The sequence below is a fragment of the Pelobates fuscus genome, chromosome 8, assembly GCF_036172605.1.
Source record: "Pelobates fuscus isolate aPelFus1 chromosome 8, aPelFus1.pri, whole genome shotgun sequence".
Taxonomy (NCBI): domain Eukaryota; kingdom Metazoa; phylum Chordata; class Amphibia; order Anura; family Pelobatidae; genus Pelobates; species Pelobates fuscus.
The window spans coordinates 70,257,304-70,279,024 of NC_086324.1; the positions used below are offsets into that span (position 1 = coordinate 70,257,304).

The 21,721-nt window shown below is 40.4% G+C and overlaps 1 protein-coding gene across 7 annotated transcripts in view; it reads right to left on the reverse strand.

Moving 5' to 3' along the window:
- The window catches only part of AGAP1 (ArfGAP with GTPase domain, ankyrin repeat and PH domain 1), a 346,045-nt gene that overhangs the window by 6,455 nt on the left and 317,869 nt on the right, over positions 1-21,721 (reverse strand). For all 7 annotated transcript variants that reach the window (XM_063430015.1, XM_063430016.1, XM_063430013.1 and 4 more), the window contains 3 exons: positions 19,491-19,645; positions 17,807-17,897; positions 15,617-15,839 (listed from right to left, as the gene is read on the reverse strand). In XM_063430015.1, the coding sequence (XP_063286085.1) occupies positions 15,617-15,839; positions 17,807-17,897; positions 19,491-19,645 (469 nt within the window). The remainder of the gene's footprint in view (positions 1-15,616; positions 15,840-17,806; positions 17,898-19,490; positions 19,646-21,721) is intronic.

A 21,721-nucleotide genomic window follows, 5' to 3' on the forward strand; every position in this document is an offset into this window, starting at 1 on the left:
TATACAGTGATAAGATTGTAATGACAGTGTAAGTGCTCAAAAAAGATGTCTTTCAAAAAGAAAGCAGCCCTATCCTCTTTTTCCTACAAAGTGCCGCAGTTATGGAACGACCTGCGGCACACTTTCAAATCTTCCCCAAGCCTAAAGTCCTTTAAGAGGTCCCTCTCTACATACCTCAAAACAGAATGCACCTGTCATGGTCAATTATATATTTCTTCCCTGCTCTATGTTAAATTTTCTATATATTGTGTACTAATATTGTTTTTGTATTTTATTGTACCCTATTGTATCAATGCAATGTTTTATGGACCCAGGACATACTGGAAAACGAGAGAAATCTCAATGTATCTTTCCTGGTAAAATATTTTATAAATAAATAAATTATTGGAGCGCAGTGGTAAGTTCACATTCAAGATATTACATAAGACAGGTGACATGAAATATGTAAACAGAGATATGCATAAATGGTCAATATGTGCTGCGCTTTGTTTTTCTTTTTTTCGTGAAGAAAAGAAACATAAAAACAGGCTTGGTAAAAGGTTACAAGCTAACAAACTGTTTAAACATTCCAGATGAGCAAATGCTAAATTTAGTTATGTCGCTTACTCATTAATAATATCTAGCATGCTCAAGAACTGCTGGGTATCAATACAACACAAACAATTAATGTGCAAGCAAAACGTTTGAGGATGCCATCCTGAGTTTGTGAAGGCTCCGCTCAGCTTGATCAGCCTATGCCACTAGGAGTCCATTGTAGGTTGGACAGTTCGGAGCCGGGCTCTGCTTTCTCCACCCTCACCTCTCGATACAGAGTGGTGTGATCTCCAGGAATAGTCCCGTATGCCAGATCCGCTTGCCCTCACCCGCTAGGTCCTTGTTGGGAGACAATGCCTGTCCAGGATTCCCCACTGTATCAGCAGGGTCAAATGCTTGCAGAAGCCTTAGTGCGTGTGGAATGCAGTGATGAGGGTGTATCTCTATGTGTTCACCCAGCCCAGTCGAAGGACAGCCAGCTGGTGTGGCAGCTGTAGCAGGCAGCGGTGTAGGCGAGGTAGGTACAGGTGCTCGGCGGGCAATTCGATTCCAGAGGTTCTGGCATAGCTGCTCTAATCTTGCTTCAAAGCTTTCCCTCCAAGTCTGGCTTCCCGACTGCACCGGGCTTAGGGTATGCTAGGGGGGGCAGGTAACGGGGCTGAGTAGAAGTCACTGAGAGTCAGTCAGGAGAGCGGCCACTTCACCCATCCAACAAGCCGTCAGACTCTGTAGGCCGCAAGTCCGAATTATGAGGTTCCATGCTAGGTCGGTGCACACCAGTGCCAGCAAATTATTCCCTGACTGTTAATCGGTCTGCAATGCGTTTCTTCAGCTTTCAGGGTAAGTTCTGCTCTTGGAAACAGTTTAATGGTTCAAGCTTGCCGGAGCTGTTTGCAAACACGTCCGGCCATCTTAAGAGTCAGGCCCCGCACCCCCCAACAGCATTTTCTATGACGTTCTATCCTTTCTAAGCTAAATGTTTTGCCGTCTGTATTTATTTTCATATTTCGTATTTGAATTTCTTGGAATATAGACACATGACTGGGATACTGCGACTCTTTGAGGACAACCTGTGGCATCCCAGATGTCGATATGTTCCTACTCCCATATTGTTCTGATACATAAGGTTAGGGCACACAGGATAGGGGCATTTTACATCATGTGCAGTCAAAGGTTCCCATACCACCTACAAACCCCAAAACATCTCATGGTAAACCAGTCCCCCACCCCCACACCCCCAAAAAAATAATTAATAAATCTGTTTTTGAGCAGGTTTAGTGAGGGACTTTTATGAGTTATGGACTCCAGAGAAAACAACCCACTCTTCCTACCATGATCCTATATTCTTACGAATTCAGTTTTTTCCCCAGTTTTCTAGATGATCTAATTTTCCTCCTAGCATTCCTATTTTCTGTAATCTATGCTTCCTGGTGGGACATGCAGTGAATCCCCTCAAACGTTTTAATGGATGACTCAAACTATTATAGTCAGTCTGGTTTCCAGTAATTCTTCAGTAACATTCCAACGTCCTCCGATGATGCATGGCACCATTATAGATGATGGACTCGTGTCTCCCGTTGATTTCACGGATCCTGTGCTTTAAGCATCATTTTTCCATATTAATACTGGGGATGTGCCATTTGTATGCTTTTTTTCCCCTCTCTCTTCTTTCACTTCTTAGTTTCTCGCTTTTTTGCACACTCTGTGTTTGTGTGTGTTTTTTTCATATTTGTAATATAAAAAATTGAACATTTTTAATTGCAATAAATAATGGAGCATTTTGAGTGGCCTCCATTATAATAGAAAACCACTCCCCCAAGCCACATGCAGAATTTGCCATAATTCTTGATTTTGGATGTTTCTTCTCGTCTAAGCGATCCCATGCAACTTTAGTTACGCTACAGTCATTCTAGCACACTGCAAACTCCTACTATACGTTTGTATGTATTTCTAATAAATCATTTTTCAGGAACACAATCATGATGAATCAAGACCTATCTTCGCATTTAGAATTCCAGCCATTTTGTCCATTAACACGAAAAGCAATGCACTCCAACACCATGACAGAGCTAACACTGTTGATCACAAAAGGCTGCAAATACGTACAAACGTACTGCCAACAGTTCTTCTGAAATTGGCATCTTAATGACCAAATTGTCAAATATGGACTCATCATAAAACCTTCTGCCCACCTGTTGTCCTTTTTCTTGTACAGTAATGTCTTGTTTCTTTTTTGTATGAACTGCTTTTAAACTATACACAAACAAAACACACGAATACAAACTTAATGTCTCATACCACTTTCCTATTAGTAAACGGTCAGCATAGTTTGAAAGAAGCACCATTACGGCTGGTTGTCTCAGCAGTAGCACAGTGGGATACATTTTCTAAGAAACTGCTTCATGGGAAAAGCATAACGTTATCCTTACAGTGTTCATCCCATCACGATCTACTCTATGCTACATGACGGCTAATACACAAATGATTTGTAAAACTATGTTAATTAATTTGCCATCGTCTCTTTAAATAATTGGTAGTGTCCCCTCATGTCAAACAATGAATGAAAGTGTACATTTTAAAATATTCCCACGTCACTTTCCTTTCCTAGAGGTGCCAGCATAAAATTAAAATAAAATAAGCGTAGACAGCGTCTAAATTCAAATGAAACATAGAAACATAGAATGTGACGACAGATAAGAACCATTCGGCCGATCTAGTCTGCCCAGTTTTCTAAATACTTATCAGTCCCTGGCCGTATCTTATAGTTAGGATAGCCTTATGCCTATCCCACGCATGCTTAAACTCCTTTACTGTGTTAACCTCTACCACTTCAGCTGGAAGGCTATTCCATGGATCCACTACCCTCTCAGTAAAGTAATACTTCCTGATATTATTTTTAAACCTTTGTCCCTCTAATTTAAGACTATGTCCTCTTGTTGTGGTAGTTTTTCTTCTTTTAAATATAGTCTCCTCCTTTACTGTGTTGATTCCCTTTATGTATTTAAATGTTTCTATCATATCCCCCCTGTCTCGTCTTTCCACCAAGCTATACATGTTAAGATCCTTTAACCTTTCCTGGTAAGTTTTATCCTGCAATCCATGAACCAGTTTAGTAGCCCTTCTTTGAACTCTCTCTAAGGTATCAATATCCTTCTGAAGATATGGTCCTGTGTACAGTACTCCAAGTGAGGTCTCACCAGTGTTCTGTACAATGGCATGAGCACTTCACTCTTTCTACTGCTAATATGTATTGTCCATTATTATTGTCCATTATTAGGAAGCTTATAGACAGCTGCATTTAGTTAAGTTATATTAACAGGCAAGTAGTTTGTCTTCAATCCACTCCTCACGTACTTTCTTTTTGGTTCCAAGTCCGTTTCATGCTGTAAACTATGCCCACTGTCCCACAGGGGTGAGAGTGCATTTTAGTTTAACCACCTAAACTTTCAGTTTGCTTGACAAAGAACTTTTATATTATCGGATTTAATGCAAGCCTTCTAGATCATCAGTGAATGTATTACAGGCATACGGGCAGGTGCACAGATGGGAAACACTGTGGCCCTCCCAAACTTACACATTTTAACAACTTATGGGGACAAAACTTATTTCTCATTTGTCATTAGTATTTATATAGCGACAACATTCTCTGCATCTCTTTGTAATTAGAGAAAGGCCGTGCTAAAAATCAGATGCAGCTAAATTGGCGTTGAAACTGAAAATCCTGAGGGCTTAGTAATAGGTAAAGCAGTCACCTGTTGTTGTTAATGAAAGTAGGTTGGGAATGATGGGGGGGGGGGGGGGGGGAGGGAAGCTAGCGGCAAGGAATGTGCCCCAATGCCATGATGCCTACAGCAGAGAGGAAATAAGAGGAAGAGGAGCCGGAAGAACGGATGGAGACAATGTGTAGTGGGGTAGGTGGGGGGGGGGGGGACTCTCTCACTGCAGGGGGAGACCCCAGTGTATGGCACAGGAAATGCTTAGCAGATGGCTGGTTGGGGTCTGCATACTTTCTGAGCTGGCTAGGTTGCTAAGGGTAGAGGAAGCGGAGACAGGATAGCAATGGAAGGGGGAGTATATGCTTCAGTGAGCACAAGGGAAATTGGTCCCTGATAGAAAAGGTGTAAGAGGGAGTGTTGGGAATCCATCATGCAATGCTGGGTATAAATGGAACTTGTACCAACACAAATCAATTTAAAGAACCTATGTAAGGCCAAGTTAATGTAGTTAAACTGAAGAAATAATGTATACGCCTGTATTTAATCTGATGAAATCTCGATTGGTCTGTAGTTTGTCTGTTAACACACTCACAGGACGGTTTCAGTGCTATATTGATGTGTCATCCTATCTGCCCTGCAGCAAGTTGGAGAGCACTCACAGAGCACACACAGGACGGTGGGAGGGAGTGCAGGATTTATGCACTAACAGGGGCCATGCACATAAATATCCCAGAGGTGCCGGATCAATAAGATCAGTGTTTTGCCAACTTGCGGAATGCTTTATGGAGGCGAGAGAACAGCAGAAGCATTGATGATTAAATAAAGTCAATCTATTAGGCTTATTACAAGAGCTACGATACTTGGTGTCTTCTGACACATCTACAATCACAGGCCACTTAAGAGCCAAGAGACAATAATAGGAGCACAGATCAGTGCATTGCACTCTCTGGCCTCACATTACACAGCGTTAACATTTTGCATGACACGACGATACAATGCAAGCCACAGGCCAACAATCTGTATACAGTCCTAGTGTAGTATTTATAGATCAATTCTGTCTTACAGACATCTCTCTAAATGTCTATTATAGTGATTGCTACTTTCCACTGTGATTAGCTAGGAGCATTAAAAAAAGAAACACTTTGTTATGGGGTGTCCACAGAAAAAAAATAATTCAAGGGTGGTTAAATCCCTACACTGTATTGCCACTGTCACTCTCTGACACCTATTAAATTAGAGTATGGACCATTTCCAATGCTTGCTTTTCCATTGCATTTCTTATTCTAGGCTTGCTACTTTTATATAGTGGTATATTCCAAAAAACAGCATTTTGCTGTGAGTTGACAATGGATTAAAAAAAAATGTGGGTCAAAACCACAGTTAGCATTTGACCCCTTCAAGTCTCCAGGATGAAGCTCAAATACTGAACTCTGAATTCAGCTTGTTTGCTGCAAATGCACACAGTCTGCAGAGTCGATGGAGTGCCTGTGTTTTGTCAGTCAATCCTAGTCTCCTTTTGTTTTAAGTGGAAGAGGTGTGCATATCCTTTAAATCACCTCGTGAACACATTTTTAAAAAGCAAATAGGCCCACTTGTTTTAAATTGCAGAGTATATTTTCTGTGAATTACACACAACTGTGACTGCAGTACAAATTCTTTCATAGACAGTATAAGTGAGCCTGTATAAGTTACTTATGAGTTACATGGTTACCCATTGTACAGCGCTACAGAATCTGATGGCGCTATCTAAATAATAAAATATTAAATTGTTTCTATGGTGTCAGATGAAGCTGTACTTTACTTATGACATCATGGTAAGGGGGGGCCAGATCTCTTCTGCTCTCCCTGTCAACCGATTCCTCAGCAGTGAATGTCTGCTGAGGAATTGAGAGACAAATGGGAAAAAAAAATATATATTTTTAAGTAGGTTTTTCTCCCAATCTATAAATTTGCTAGAAAAACTGCTAGCACAAGGTATAAATGGAATTGTGTGCTCTTTTTTCAAAGAACGAAAGTTGTTTTGGGCACTGCAGGTGCTATTTAAACAATATTTCAATGTATGCCCTGGCTTTGCCTGAACTGGTTTAGATCATCATATGCAAAATGTTTATTTAAAATGTCAGAATTACATGAACAAGGTACACAATGTATTAGTGATTTTCAATGTTTTATTATAATGCTGTAATTTACAGAGCAGTAACAATTCCCTCAGCAAGGCTGAAGGTTTCACTTGCCATATTGTTGGGTGCAGAAAACGGTTTAAGATCTTATCGACAGTTTGTAGCAGCATATCCAGAACTATTAACTTTTTTGGGCACAGATTTTTTTTTTGTGGCACTAAATATATTATTTCATTTCCCCTACTTTTAAATTGGTTGTATTGGTTGCACAGCTGGGTGGTTATTTCACTTTTACACTACTCCGTGAAGCGAGTGCTGCTATCCTGTTCTTCGGATTGGTGTACGTGGGAAGGGCTTTAATACCCATTCAATCTCCTCTCCTTCACTGACTACCCTCCACATTGTAGGCAGTGTAGGAGGCTGCAAGGAATGTCTGCGGCATTTCCAAGAGAAGCAGGAAATTGAGCAGCTCGTTAGAGGCGCATAGAACCAATCAGGACAAAATTATGCAGTCATGTAAGAAATAATATCTATTAGGCTAATTTAATCAGTGCATACTTTACAGATGGATTAGAATGCAGAATCCAATTATATCAGACATTGCGGCTAAGCTGGACTCGAACACATGGGGGCAGGGGACAAAACATTGGGAGGGGGCAAGGAACGGGGGAGGAGGTAGTAATAATATGCAGACAAGAGGTAAGAGGTATGACATAAAATGGGTTTAAAATTAACCCCCTGATCTTCTTTTAATCAACAAATATTAAGACTTTCGATAGAAAAAAAAAGGTAACTTATAGTAGCATTAATATAACTAAATGTCAAATCAAGAATTCATTGCAACCTGTTTAGCACTAAACCGCTCTACACATTTGGAGTTGTGAGAGCGGCAAATAGATTGAAATCTTATCCCAGCTAATACAACATGTATCCCTACTATAGGTACATTAAATTAAGGTGTTGGCAATCTCAGTATACAAGGAGGTGAAATATGATCATGGATGTACAGTGCACGTGTGAGCGAGATTTATGCCAAGAATAGCCTGCTTTGGATTTTAGGGAGTGCAGGAGAAGGACTTACCCTAAAAATGCAGGTCTGCATGTGCTCATTAACAAACCGATCACTATACGCTTAGCACAAGGATGATAATCGTGTTTGGGAACTGCATTCGGACTTGGATTCCTAAAACATGCAGAGCAATGCTGGGAAAAATGTAGATGTCGGGATGTTGTATAACTGCACCTGCTATGATGTTTTGCAAATTGGAAATGGCATTTTTCCATCTGGGAATCTATTGCTTCCTGCCGTTGATGTAGTGTCAATGTTACCCACGACTGGTTTAGGATCAGACAGAGAAGCAGGCCAGAGCTCTTCTATTTTGGGTAATGTTTGCTAATGTCTGTTGCTACAGCAACATGCAATATGCACTATACACTGTGCTGGGGCCCACGCAATTGGTTCAATGGTTGCTCCTTGGCCCTGAAATACTAATTCCACTTTACTGTTACAACAATTAATCTTAATTATAGTTCCCTCTGCACAGGACAGTGATTAGTACAACGGTGTAGCACTAAGATCACTACCAGCATTCCGGCAGTTTTAGAGACAGAAGCTGCAATACTAATAGCATCCAGCAGATGGCTCAGACTTCTAATCTCTCCGCCAAAATGCAACAACAGATTCTCAGTCGTTACCTCCCACAAGCAGAAAGTAAATTTGATGGTGGATAAGAAACAAGAGTCTCTCGCATAGTCTCCTCTCTTTTATCGTCGACCGTATTTCATAGCCACAATCCAATTCAATGCATTGCTGAATTGTTTAAGGTGTTTTAGCATCTTCTGACTAGAACTGGGCATTATTCTATAAATCCATCTGGTAATGTAATTCTACAGCTACAAAGTATGGCTTCTTGTACAATGTTTTTTTCTCTCATTTATTTCAAACAAGTGTTCCCTTTCATCATATTTCCTAAAGTGGTTTTGTTCTAGCTATACAGCTGTGACAAACAATACTGGGTTAACAGCTGCACATACATCCTTGACAGCTACTGGCTTTATCTATATGAGTACTGACCAGGGATATCTTAAGAGCAAGGTAGAAGAAAATCTCCAATAATGATCACTTGCATTCTTTTAATTTCAGACCAAGATAAGGGTTCAATAGTACCAGGATGGTCTAATCTGGAAGCCTAAACAACCAACCTTTAGAAAATACATAGAAATCTAACACTCATTTGACCATTAAATGAGCGTCAGAGAAGATTACATTCTCTCAAGGAATGCCAACTCATCATAACTGGGTAATATTATTTAGCAAAGCAGAATTTTCTAATTTTCTTTTCATAATACCAACAAGAAATTGTGTATTTGCTCCTATCAAGGAAATTGGACGTCATTGCTCCGTAGATGGAGACTCCCCAATGCCCCATAATGACCTTTGCCCTCTCATGCCTTTGCGAACCGTGCTCAGCTCTGTAACAAAGAATAAAAAAAGACTTGTGCGTCACTCAAGATCTGTTTGAAGCACAGTCTCAGTGTCTAATTAACAGTCTTGCTCGACACAGCTGGAGTGGCTGATCTAGGGGTGATTAATTCAATTAGCTGGTATATAAAAAACAAATGTCCTCTGTGTAACTGGAGGAGAATGCCGTGTGTTCCTATAGGTGCCCTGTAAGTGCCAACTCAGGAGATTAGCAGGGATAAAATTTAGTCTTTGGAGATGTGTACTTGTAGACGTTCAGGGACCAGGTATGGATTCCTATAGTAAACTAGAAAAGCTACAATTTCTGGGGAAATTGTGTGAAGTATTCTTGCTTCCACCAGTAGTCTACAACTGGAGTGGGCGGAGTAACTGTTATTATCTATTTATATAGCACATTTAATTGCAACGTTGTTTCCCAAAGTGCTTCACAGTTACATTAAAACATTAGCAGGTGTACAAATGGCCCTGTCTATGACATCACTTGCTGCTCCAGCCTGGCACAGGTCAGAGTATTTTGGCGGTAGCCATCTTCAAACGGTCGTATTTTAAAAACTATAAATCCTACAGCGAAGAGCTTTATATTGTGAGAATCACAAGACCCAGACCTACATTGATGGGGCATTGGGAAAACATTGATGCATAGTATGTCTCTGCAATATTAACAATGAAGGCACAGTCGCAGTTTAGAAATTGCCCTTCAAATGTGAGCTTTGCAGAGTGGAGTTTCAATGAATGTCAATGGACGGAGTGAGTTGCAAACAAATGGTCATATTGTGAAAACTATAAGGACTATGGCTTAGCTGTGGACATTTTTAGTGGCAGCAGGGATAGCTGAACGTTTTGATATAAGATTTGTGTAGGTGGGCCTGAAAATGAGGGAGTGGTGACAGTTTAGAAATCATGTCCTGATTTTTCAGCTTTTGCCAGCTCCCACTCTAGCTTTGCCATTCATTCCTATGGGACAAATTTCGCCACAAGAACGACGATATTCCGAGAACCATTCGCCGAAACGTTCCACAAAGTAATAGCAATAATAATATATATGTGAGATAACATTAAGTGGTCTTGCTATGCAAGAACACTTAATTAACGTAAGGCCTTAATGCCTGGCTCACATGAGTCCTAAGGAAATCCTCTGTAACCTGAATGCCAGCAGCAGAAATGTAAATGGATTGAACTACCCTTAATTTTCTAATTAGACTGTTTTTTTCCTATTGAGGAATGAGACATATAACAGACTCGCTAGGACAGAGAAGCTGTATTTGCCAAGGTTCAGCACAGACCCTGATGCATAACTTTAGTATATTAAAGAAAATGGTTTTCATCTGCATCGTGAGCCACCAAACCACACTTTCTGTACCAAGGAGGTATTATATGCATGCTTTGTCCAGTTTCACAGTATCGTTGTCACAAGCTGTAAGAAGTTTAAAACTGATGCCTCCGTCCTGGGCAGGGCACTTTACATGCAGTGACACACAACCCCCACACATGCACGGGTATTTCTCATTATGGACACTGTGCTGGAATTAATCAAGGTGAAAATTGCAATCAGTCTCCTGCTGGGAGCAAAGGCTGGCATACTTTGCCTGCATTTTAGAAAGAGACTGGAGAAGGGGCTAGTCTGAAGTGCCTCTGTGGTGCAAAGAAATACCGAAATCAAAATGGTTTAAAGAAAATGCTTTGCAACTACCAGGTCAAAAACTGTCATGCTCTGACCATTTGTTACAAGGCAGGCTGATGTACACATAGAGAAGTGGTGTCAAGGCTGACATTTTATGTCTGGGTAGAGTGAAGCCAAGCTGTGACAGGCTACATTGAAAAAAAACATTTTCAGGAAATGTGAGGGCACAAAGTGGCAGGTTTTTGTAGCATAGTACAGAGAGAAGACAGACTTATATCATGTGAAAACTACTAAGCTATGATGGAAAAATATAAGAGCAATTAATATTTTTTTTTCTATGTCCCCCTATCGGAATGTTGCCTTTATTTGTAACCCTGACAAATGTATTTGGCACTCATATAGCAATTGTAAAACAAAAACTTGCACCCGGGACTAAGTTGTATAATAATAATGAATAATGAAAGGGTTTGGGATTAAAACACACGAAAACTCATAAAAGTCACAGCATTAAAGCTGCCATATCCAGAGCCTGTGCCTTAGTCCTTATTAGGTTGAAAGGGGTTAACAATGTCAGACTGTGCATCCCCCCCAAACACGCATACTCAGCATCTGCTGCCCCCAGAGAATCCAGCTGTCCAAACTTTATTGGCAGCAAAATGTCAGATCTACACGACAAGCACACGGGCAACAATCACATACAATCACGCCAACACGCATGACACACGGCACAGGCAGAGCTTCCTCGGATGAGCATGGCATCGGGGGCACTTTGATACAGCACAGCCCGTCTGACTCTAATACACCTTGAGTTGCAATTAGTGGCCCTGTCATTTTCGGCCGCTGCTGCCAATTAATTAAGCCTGTCAAACGGAAAAACAGCGGCACTCACAAGATAATTAATATCAGGAGAGACGCGGCAGCTCGGAGCTGCGAGAACTTCCCCTGGAGAAGAGAGGAGATAGAGAGAGAAGGAAAGACAAATAGAAACATAGGAAGTAACAGAGACTGCACAAGAGACACACATACAATAAAAACAAGATTAAGGGAGAGACAGAGGGTGTAACAGAGATGGCCACAGAGTTAAACGCTAAAAGATATGTTAAATAATGAAAGTAGGTAAAAAGCTGTTTAAGTGGAGGAAATAGAAAGCATTTAAGAAGGGAAAAGAGAGCAATATATAGAGGAACAACATTAGCGGTACATACAAAAAAAGAAGGTAAAGAAAGCAACAGAAATGAGACATAACAGATAAAATATATATGATAAAGCATTTGATGGTAAGAACAACAAATATCCTTAGACACAAAATTTTGAGTAAATGATGGTGAAACAAACAAACAGATAACATAACATGAGAGCTAGCATATGATTATAGAAAAAGAATGGAGGATAACCAGAGAAATACATAGAATATAGATTGGAAAACCGGCTGGAGAGAAGAGTAGTAAAAAAGATGGGATTATTTACTAGCACTGAACTGACGTTAATCAAAAACCGAGCTGCAAAATGTAGGCATTAATAGCAAATTTGGAAGAAAGAAAAATGTCCAGCTTGGCTACAACCACGGCTCGGCTATTTTAACCTACATTTGCAATTCGCTTTTCAATCCAATATAATTTTGTGTTTAGTGAATAAATCCCACGCTAAGGAAAAAAAGTGTATATTACAGAGAATGCAATAGAAAAGAAAGAGATCATGTGTTAAAAGAGAGACGAAAAGAAAATGAGAACTGAAGACCATAACAGTGAAAAGTGTGAGAAGCGAAAATGTGAGGAGGGACAAGAGATGAAAAAAAATGTGAGAGGGGAGAGGGTGTAAAAAGATAAATAAGAGGAGAGAACAAGAAGACGGGATGTGAGAGAAGAGATTGGCACCAGTAACTGGCAGAGAAGAAAGTTAAACTGCCCTTGTTCTAATTGTTGAATTTGATGGTCCGTGCAGGGGGGGTGTGTGTGCTCTGATTAAAACCTCCCCACGAGCCCGGCAGCCTCTCACAGTCTGGGCAGCTGCAGTGTCAGAGCTGGGGAGCTTATTCATATCATTAAGCCCCAGAGAACTTAATTGAAAGAAGAGCCAGGCCTGGACCTTGACACGCAGGAGGTCAGAGTAATTGCTGCCGGACATATTTAACATTAAGATAATCAGCCTATTAATTACCCTTCGGATCATTAAATCAGCCAGTTGCAAAATGAAATTCCTGCCTCTATTACTCAGCTGAGAGACCACAGGCCCTCCACTCACCATCTATCAGTGTGAGGCTAAGCCAAAGAGAGAGCGGGGGAGAGTGGAGGGGGGAGAGTGGAGCAGAGAGGAGAGAGAGAGGCGAAGGTGAGAGCAGTGATGGCAGGAGAGGAAGACAGGCAAAGGGTACAAGGTGGTGTGGAGAGGAGAGAGAGGTATGGGGCATTGGGAAAACTGAATAATTTCTGGTGGCATGGGGGCATTGGAATCCTGAATAATTTCTGCAGAAATCGACAGAAGCACTGTGCACAGGACAGGAAAGGTGTAAGGAGGCTGAGATTAGAATTGGAGGCAGTTAAGACATTAGGAGAAGAAGTGTTTTATAACAACTCAGAGCATATCTGGCATGGTTAACAAAATAATTTTGTAGCAAGAAAAATGTTAACATCGCCGTATCTCTAAGGTGGAATCTCACAGGGTTAAATTTCACACCAAGACAAGAGATGGCCTTTGGACCAGAGTGAGGAGATCACAGCCAGCCATGAGGTCCTGATTACAGCAAGTTAACGAGGTGAGGTGACCCTGGCTGGCAGAAACAGGAGCCAGGGTAAGTAAATAGGGGAGGGCTGGTGTGGGGAGTGTGTGCGCACCAGCGGAGGGGGCTGCTTGCTCTCCACTTAGCAGGATAATAAAGGAAATCATCCTTGATTATCAGTGCTAATTTGGACACTGCCGGTAGCTTGTTATGCGAGCTCTGAGTAGCATTTAATTAATTCAATTGCTTGTTAATGGGGGAAGTGACATGTGGGGAGCAGATGGGTCTGTGGGTCAGTGCAGCACAGAGTATTGTCCTGTCCTGGTTACATACACAATCACCTCCCCAATATAATGGCCTTGTCTGCATTGTGCATAAAGCATGGTTTTTCAGGTGTCATTTGTTTGGCTATTTCAAATCTACTAGAAGTACATTGTGAATGACAAATTATGAAAAAAAAATGATACAGTGTCTGAACACCATGTAACATACAAAAAACTAAAGTTGCTATCTGATACCACTAAACATCACAGAGCTGCAGATAAAATATTAGGCTACTTAAAAAATATATATATATATATGTATATATACATACACACATATACATAAATATATGTATACACACACACACACAACACTGATTTTATTTTTCTGAGTTAACACATTTGAACAGTCATGTTTTTCTTCTAATCTAATCTCTATTCATCTATTGTATAATAGTTGTATAGTATAAAACGAGGGCAAAAGATGGTATGTTTTAACAAAATATGTATATTTCTTTTCTACCCATGCATGTATGTTCTACAAAATGTATACACATGCATCCACCAGCATGAAAAAAGTATATACACGATACTAGTAGATTTGCTTGCAATTGCATAGGAAAAACTACGTAACTTGGTCTTTTCTCTGGTCTGTAAATCAATTCGTTGGCACAGATTCCTATGCCAAAAAACGGAGTAACAGGGAGAGCAGACGAGACCTCCCAAATTTGGTCCTCTTCCTCTCCAAGCATGCACGGTGGTTGCTATGGTAACACTGGCTAGGGATTATAGGAATTGAGAGACTGTCACTCCGTATTATGTAGCAATTCAATGAGATTTCAGGCACAACACTCCTCTTACACTCTACAGCATTGCTGTGGTTGGAATCACCTCCTCATGTTATGGCATGGCGTTTCATTTAGATGGCATGCTGTAGTGGATATGGAGTCAGGAGTGTTCTGCCTCTCACGGTCACCACTGCAGTTGGAAGTACTGAGCTCTAAGCGCTGCAGGTCTTAACTCAGGAGCGGTAACAGAAGCCCTTAAGCAGGGGCTTCAGGATCTCCTTGCTGCAGGGAGTAGGTGGGGAGCGTTGGTTGGCGGAACAAGTCAAGCGATTCACAATTGGTTTCTCAACTTAAAATGGGGGTGCCAGGGGACTCCTAGCACCATAACCACTACATTGTTCTGTACAACACATCCCACAGCTATCTTTTACTTAGTTATCAGGGTTCAGCATGAACCTTAAAAAGGACTACGCATTATATCATCGCCCTTTGGTGCACCCATGGGTGCTCAGGGATCTCAGGAGAAATGCTATATGAATGCATTTCCGAAATTCCTCCTCATTACAGTATGGGTGCATGCTCCTGCTCATACAGAAATATGCATTAAATAGCTCATCCTACAGCTTTTACTTTAAGTTAGCTATCGGGTTGTACATTAATCTTACATGTGATGTCTCTGCTGTAAAACCTCTGATGGATCAACGAGCAGGAAAGACTAATTGTAAACGTGCTTTGTCATACTGGAAACATAATACCAGAATTAACTTAAAGAGAGCCTGTCATTCACTTGAAGCAAGGGCTGCAAAATATATGCCAGCAAATGTTATACTTACCTTAATTAGAATTTGGGTCACCCACAATGCAGAACCCGGAATATCATCTTTACACATGTACACTTTAGACCAGTGTGCTCATTGATCCCCAAATACTCTCATGATCACACCTATAACTTTATCCACTGACTTGGGCCACTGATATAAGGACTAACTGATTAAAAAGCCTAATCCCTAGCTTTTGTAAAAGCAATACTTCCACTTTAAATTGGCATTTCTTCTCTAATTGGCAGTATATGTTTTCAGATTGTTATTGACCTTACAGTTCCCATCTTCCTCAGCAAGGCATCGCTGGACAATGACTTTTACCATTATCCTGTCAGAATGGTGTGCCATGTGGTGTAGAACTAAGCACTGTAAAGGTTACACTGGAGGAAAGAAGCAACACATTGCAGACAGCCAATAGTGTGACAAATTTGAGAGGTCATAGAATACCAATAACTCTCCCGATGAACCCACAAATACCCAAGGTCACCTGTAAACACTGCCAGGTTAATAGAGGGAGCATTATTTTCATGTTTAAGTCCAAGTAATGATACTCACCTGGGGCTTTCTGAACATGGCTTCACGTGACCCTGACTGCTCCCTTCCCATACACTGTTTGCCAGCTCATTGCCAATAGCTGACATGACTTTAATGAGCTCGGGCGTCCAATCATCGAGATCCAGAGAACGAACGCGGGAGAGATGAGTACCCAGGTTACGATGGATGCCGGAGCATTCGATGCACATTAGGGCTCCCAGGTTGAGGCTGGCCCAGTCAGGGTCTATGGAAGACATCAAGTAAAGCATGTATATTACATGTTGAAGCACAACATATAAAAACAAAGAAACTGGACAGATATTGTGTAAAATCAACTATATTACACAGGTTATCTCCTGACATCTAATTTATATGTCACAATACAGATGTACTACCCACATAAAATGTATTACGATTGTAGGTGTTAGATTTGAATACAATGCTTCATTATAAAGGAGGCTAATGGAAAAGTCCAAGATTTAGATATCTCCAAATTCTGCTTTAACGGGCACACTGACAAAAGCCAGACCATTGGTGTGATTTCCAGACTGGGTTGGCAACCACTGACTTAGCAGACCGCTATCTAAGTATGTGCATTGGGAGAAAATAAAAGCTACACGTACACAATGTCTGTATGTAAGAGATAGCAGGTCCTGGTGTGGAGATGATGAGAATGCTAAAGCTATGAGTCCTGTTGAATATGTACTAGTTAATCATGAAAGACATTGATCCACAAAGAATATGAATGGTTCTAGGATCAATGTGTAAAGAGGCCATTAGAGCAGCATTGCAATATATATACATCAGTTAACATTGGGACGTGTGTGGTCTGATATCTGCCTATAGTAAATGTAAAAAGTCTTCTGACATTTAAAGGAAGTGAGGTGCCAGATTTATAACAGTTCTGTCAACTATGTAATAGAAGTATGTCAGATGTTCTGTCTGTGTAATAGAAGTATGTCAGATGTATGTGTGGTATACTAATTCACTGTGTCTGTATTAGGAGTATGTGAGGTATACTAATTCACTGTGCCTGTATTAGGAGTATGTGAGGTATACTAATTCACTGTGTCTGTATATTAGGAGTATGTAAGATATACTAATTCACTGTGTCTGTATTAGGAGTATGTGAGGTATACTAATTCACTGTGTCTGTATTAGGAGTATGTGAGGTATACTAATTCACTGTGCCTGTATTAGGAGTATGTAAGATATACTAATTCACTGTGCCTGTATTAGGAGTATGTGAGGTATACTAATTCACTATGTATATTAGGAGTATGAAAGATATACTAATTCACTGTGCCTGTATTAGGAGTATGTGAGGTAGGTATACTAATTCACTGTGTCTGTGTATTAGGAGTATGTGAGGTATACTAATTCACTGTGTCTGTATTAGGAGTATGTGAGGTATACTAATTCACTGTGCCTGTATTAGGAGTATGTGAGGTATACTAATTCACTGTGCCTGTATTAGGAGTATGTGAGGTATACTAATTCACTGTGCCTGTATTAGGAGTATGTGAGGTATACCAATTCACGGTGTCTGTGTATTAGGAGTATGTGAGGTATACTAATTCACTGTGTCTGTATTAGGAGTATGTGAGGTATACTAATTCACTGTGTCTGTATATTATGAGTATGTAAGATATACTAATTCACTGTACCTGTATTAGAAGTATGAGTATGTGAGGTATACTAATTCACTGTGCCTGTATATTAGGAGTATGTAAGATATACTAATTCACTGTGCCTGTATTAGGAGTATGTGAGGTATACTAATTCACTGTGTCTGTGTATTAGGAGTATGTGAGGTATACTAATTCACTGTGTCTGTATTAGGAGTATATGAGGTATAGTAATTCACTGTGCCTGTGTAATAGGAGTATGTTAGGTATACTAATTCACTGTGTCTGTATTAGGAGTATATGGGGTATACTAATTCACTGTGCCTGTGTAATAGGAGTATGTGAAGTATACTAATTCACTGTGTCTGTGGAGTATGTGAGGCATACTAATTCACCAAGTCTCGGAGTCAGAATGTTATAATAGGTATCCACTATGTTTATCACAGGGATTTGAGATGTACATATCCACTACATCTGTTTATTAGGAGGACTGGAGAGGTAGTTATCAATCATGTCTGAGTATTAGGGGCGTAAATAGCCAGCACATTTCAATATTACAAGGGTTTTATCCCTATGTACTTACTTTGTGCATCACAGTCCACGCAGTGCGAGTTTCCAGGCAAGTTGCGGATTGATTGGAGAGCTAGAGCCTCATTGTGGCTGGTAAGACGCGACTGAGGTAGAGAAAGACATTTTAAGCAAAGGAAACTGAAATTTGGAAACAAAGCATATGCATTCACGTGATTGAAAATGTGTTGTGTGTAGTATTGGAATGTCTGGAACAACTAAAGGGCAAGGTGGTGTTCCAGTCAACAGTAGCCAATCTATGAAACTCCAGATGTTGGGGACTACAAATGCCCTCATGTCCAATGAGCAACAGATGCAGTAGAGCAGCAACAGATTGGATTGTGAGAGGATTTCTACCAGTGTTTAAAACCACAAAGGGGTCTGGGAGTGAGATGTAAGAAAAAAAAAAAAAAAAAAGTTTCAACATTGACTAAGAGCGCAGGGAGGAATTGAATCAACACAATTAGTTAAGCGTTTATGGAGGTTGCAGTTTCATACTCTTGAGGCCAAATGGGATTTGTGAGATGAGACTGTGGCCTATGACCTGTTAAAGGTAGTGGTTTAGTTAGTAATGCAAGTGTTAAAGAGATAATATTGTCACCAAAACCACTACAGCTTAACATAGTGGTTATAGGCATATAGCCTGTCTCAGCAGACTTAGCACTGTAAACGCTGCTTTTTCTGAGAATAGACAGTGTTTACAATGTTGCCTAAATCCACTTCTAGTGGTTGTCACTAGAAGGCCTTCCTGAACAAGGCCCTGGAATCTTTGCAGGACTTATGTTCAGCATCTCCATGGTCTGGATGGAGCTGCTGAATTATCCCCTTACAGATATGCTCTGAATCAACGCATCTCTATGAGGAGATGTTAACTGGCGATTTGCTGTACATGCACACTAGCCTCATAAAGCTTTACTTTGGAGAAATATTGGATTGGCTGAGATCATCAAAATTGATGATCTCAGCCAGTGAAGCAGAATGGATATCAGCACAGGAATGGATTAAGACCTACGTCTATCCTCTGTCCGTACTCCCACCTCTAATGCTCGCCTCCACGATTTCTCCAGGGCTGCATCTCCTCTGTGGAACTCCCTTCCCTTCTCTGTAAGACTTTCACCCAATCTCCACTCATTCAAAAAAATCATTGAAAACTCACTGCTTCAAGAAAGAATATCAGTTAAACTGTAAGCAGGTTTTTATCCCCCAACCCCATGACTCCTCTCCTGCAACTGTCAAAAATTACCTACTAAGCCCTCAATGAATACTTTTCTAACAACCTACTTCGTAGTCCTACTTTTACCCTTTGTATCCCTCTAGAATGTAAGCTCATTGAGCAGGGCCCTTCACCTCTCTGTTCCTGTACGTCCAATTGTCTGGTTAAAATTACATGTCTTTTAGTCCACCCATTGTACAGTGCTACGGAATGTGATGGCGCTATATAAATAATAAAATAATAATAATCTTTTTAATGAACATGGAGAGAGGACACGTACATAGTGAGTAGGACACTATAGCATTAGGAATACAAATTTGTATTCCTAATGCTGTAATGTTCCTTTAATGTCATAATACAAAATCTAAGCAAAAGAGAGCACTATTAAAACTATTGGATGTGCTCGTTGCCAGGTAATGATCACAAAGAATGCGTAGATAATGCTGTCAAGAATGTGAGAAATGTAATGAGTTGATCGTCTATTCACCTTGTTCTTGCTGCTCTCGCAGGACTGAAGACTGGCAAGGATCTGACTCTCTATGGCCTGTACCCATGCATCTCTTTCTTCGTAACTTGTGGCTTCAAAGTGCCAGCTTTGGCCAGTAAGAGACACGATAATGAACTCAAAATTCTCCTCTTGTTCTGGAACACAGTGGGAAAAGAAAGAAATGAGATTTCAGTAAGTAATGCTAGATGAGGGGAACAAGACAGATGTTGATGGAGAGAGTAACGTAGCTCTGTCCGCCTGTTCACCGATATTCACTGACATGAAACTCATTGCCTCTTCACATTAAAACTGGGTATCTAATTTAGAAGTAACATTTACTTAAACACATCTTGCAACTACAGTCACAAAATCAGGCACTGGCTTATTGAATGGTTTAATGTCTCGAGCATTATTGACACCCTGCTAGTGGATAACAGGAACCGGCAAACTTAAATTTAACAAGGAAATATATTTTGCATGGGTTTCAGTTAAAGGGACACTGTAGGCACTCAGACCTCTTCATCTCAATGAAATGGTCTGGGTAAACTTTCCCTGTCCACCATAGTCCTACAAAAAATGTAAAGGCCTAATGTGCTTGCCACACATGCTCATTAGGATCCCCCCAACGGTTGACATCAGAGGAGGCGGAACGCAACCCAGCGCTGAGGAACATCAGTGCGGGAATTGGATAAGTGAATAAAGTGTTATTTAACCTTTCACATCGCCGGGAAAGGGCAGTGGAACCCATCTTTGTATCCCGAACACAAAATAGTTCCTCTAAACATAGGCAAGCATTACATAACTCCACTTCTACAAAATCACACCGTACTATTTGGTACACTTTAATTTTAGGGGTGTGACCAGGGGCAGGGCTGTTCTTAGAAATGTATGCAACTATAATGTAATTTAGAACAAAAACAAAGTACCATATATACTCGAGTATAAGACGAGTTTTTCGGCAAATTTTTTTGTGCTGAAAAACCCACACTCGTCTTATACTCGAGTCAATGTTTGTATTATGGCAACTTACAAAGCCATAATACAGACCAGGACCGCCGGGTTCATTACAAGCCCGGCGGTCCTGTTGGGGGCTGGCAGCGAGCTGGTACTTACCTTTACAGCAGCTCCTGTCAGCTCCACTGTAAGTCTCGCGAGAGCCGCGGCGTCTGAGCGTTGCCACGGGTTACCGCGAGACTTACAGTGGAGCTGACCAGAACGGAGGAGAAGGGAGTTGACAGGAGCTGCAGGAAAGGTAAGTTACAGCTAGCTGCCAGCCCCCCTCCACTGGACCACCAGGGAATAATATAGCCCCCTCCCTGGCCAGGAAACAAGCAGGGAAGGGGGACAAAAATAAATAAATAGAAATTTAAATAGTAAAATAAAATAAATATGTAATATTAAAATAACATTTTTAATAATATATATAAAAAATAACTAATATTAAAATAATAATAATAAAAAAATTCTAAAAATGCCCACCCCCCCACTCTGCAACACATACACAAACACACACTGCATTATATACACACACACACACACACTCTGCATTATATATATACACACACTCTGCATTCATTATATACACACACTCTGCATTCATTATATACACACACTGTAAATAAATATTCAATTAATATCATGTTTTTGGGATCTAATTTTATTTAGAAATGTACCAGTAGCTGCTGCATTTCCCACCCTAGTCTTATACTCGAGTCAATACGTTTTCCCAGTTTTTTGGGGTAAAATTAGGGGTCTCGGCTTATATTCGGGTCGACATATACTCTAGTATATACGGTATCTTATATACACAGACTGATCTCTACACAGATTTAGTGTAGTTTACAGACACATTAATGGGAATATTATTGCTGTGGAGCTCTATTATAGACCCAGACACACCAACAATATGGAAAAAGAGGGACATTAGCTTAGAAAACAGATTTGGGCTCAAAATAAGTACACTTGGTAAGTATGTCTATGATTAATATGTTATTTGCATTTTTTGGGGGGAGGGATGTGGGGAGGTCCAGTTTGAGAGAACTGAATAAAGTCAAAACTTGAAAAGCTTACCTTTATTCAAGTTTGAGGTTGGACTCTTAAGTATGGGTTTAAATTCTTGCAATTTTTAAAAAAGTGAACTAAATTGTAATCATAAAAACATGTAAAATGTGATTTGAAGCATACAAATAAATACATCACACCAGTTTGATTTGCTATGCAAGGTGATACTG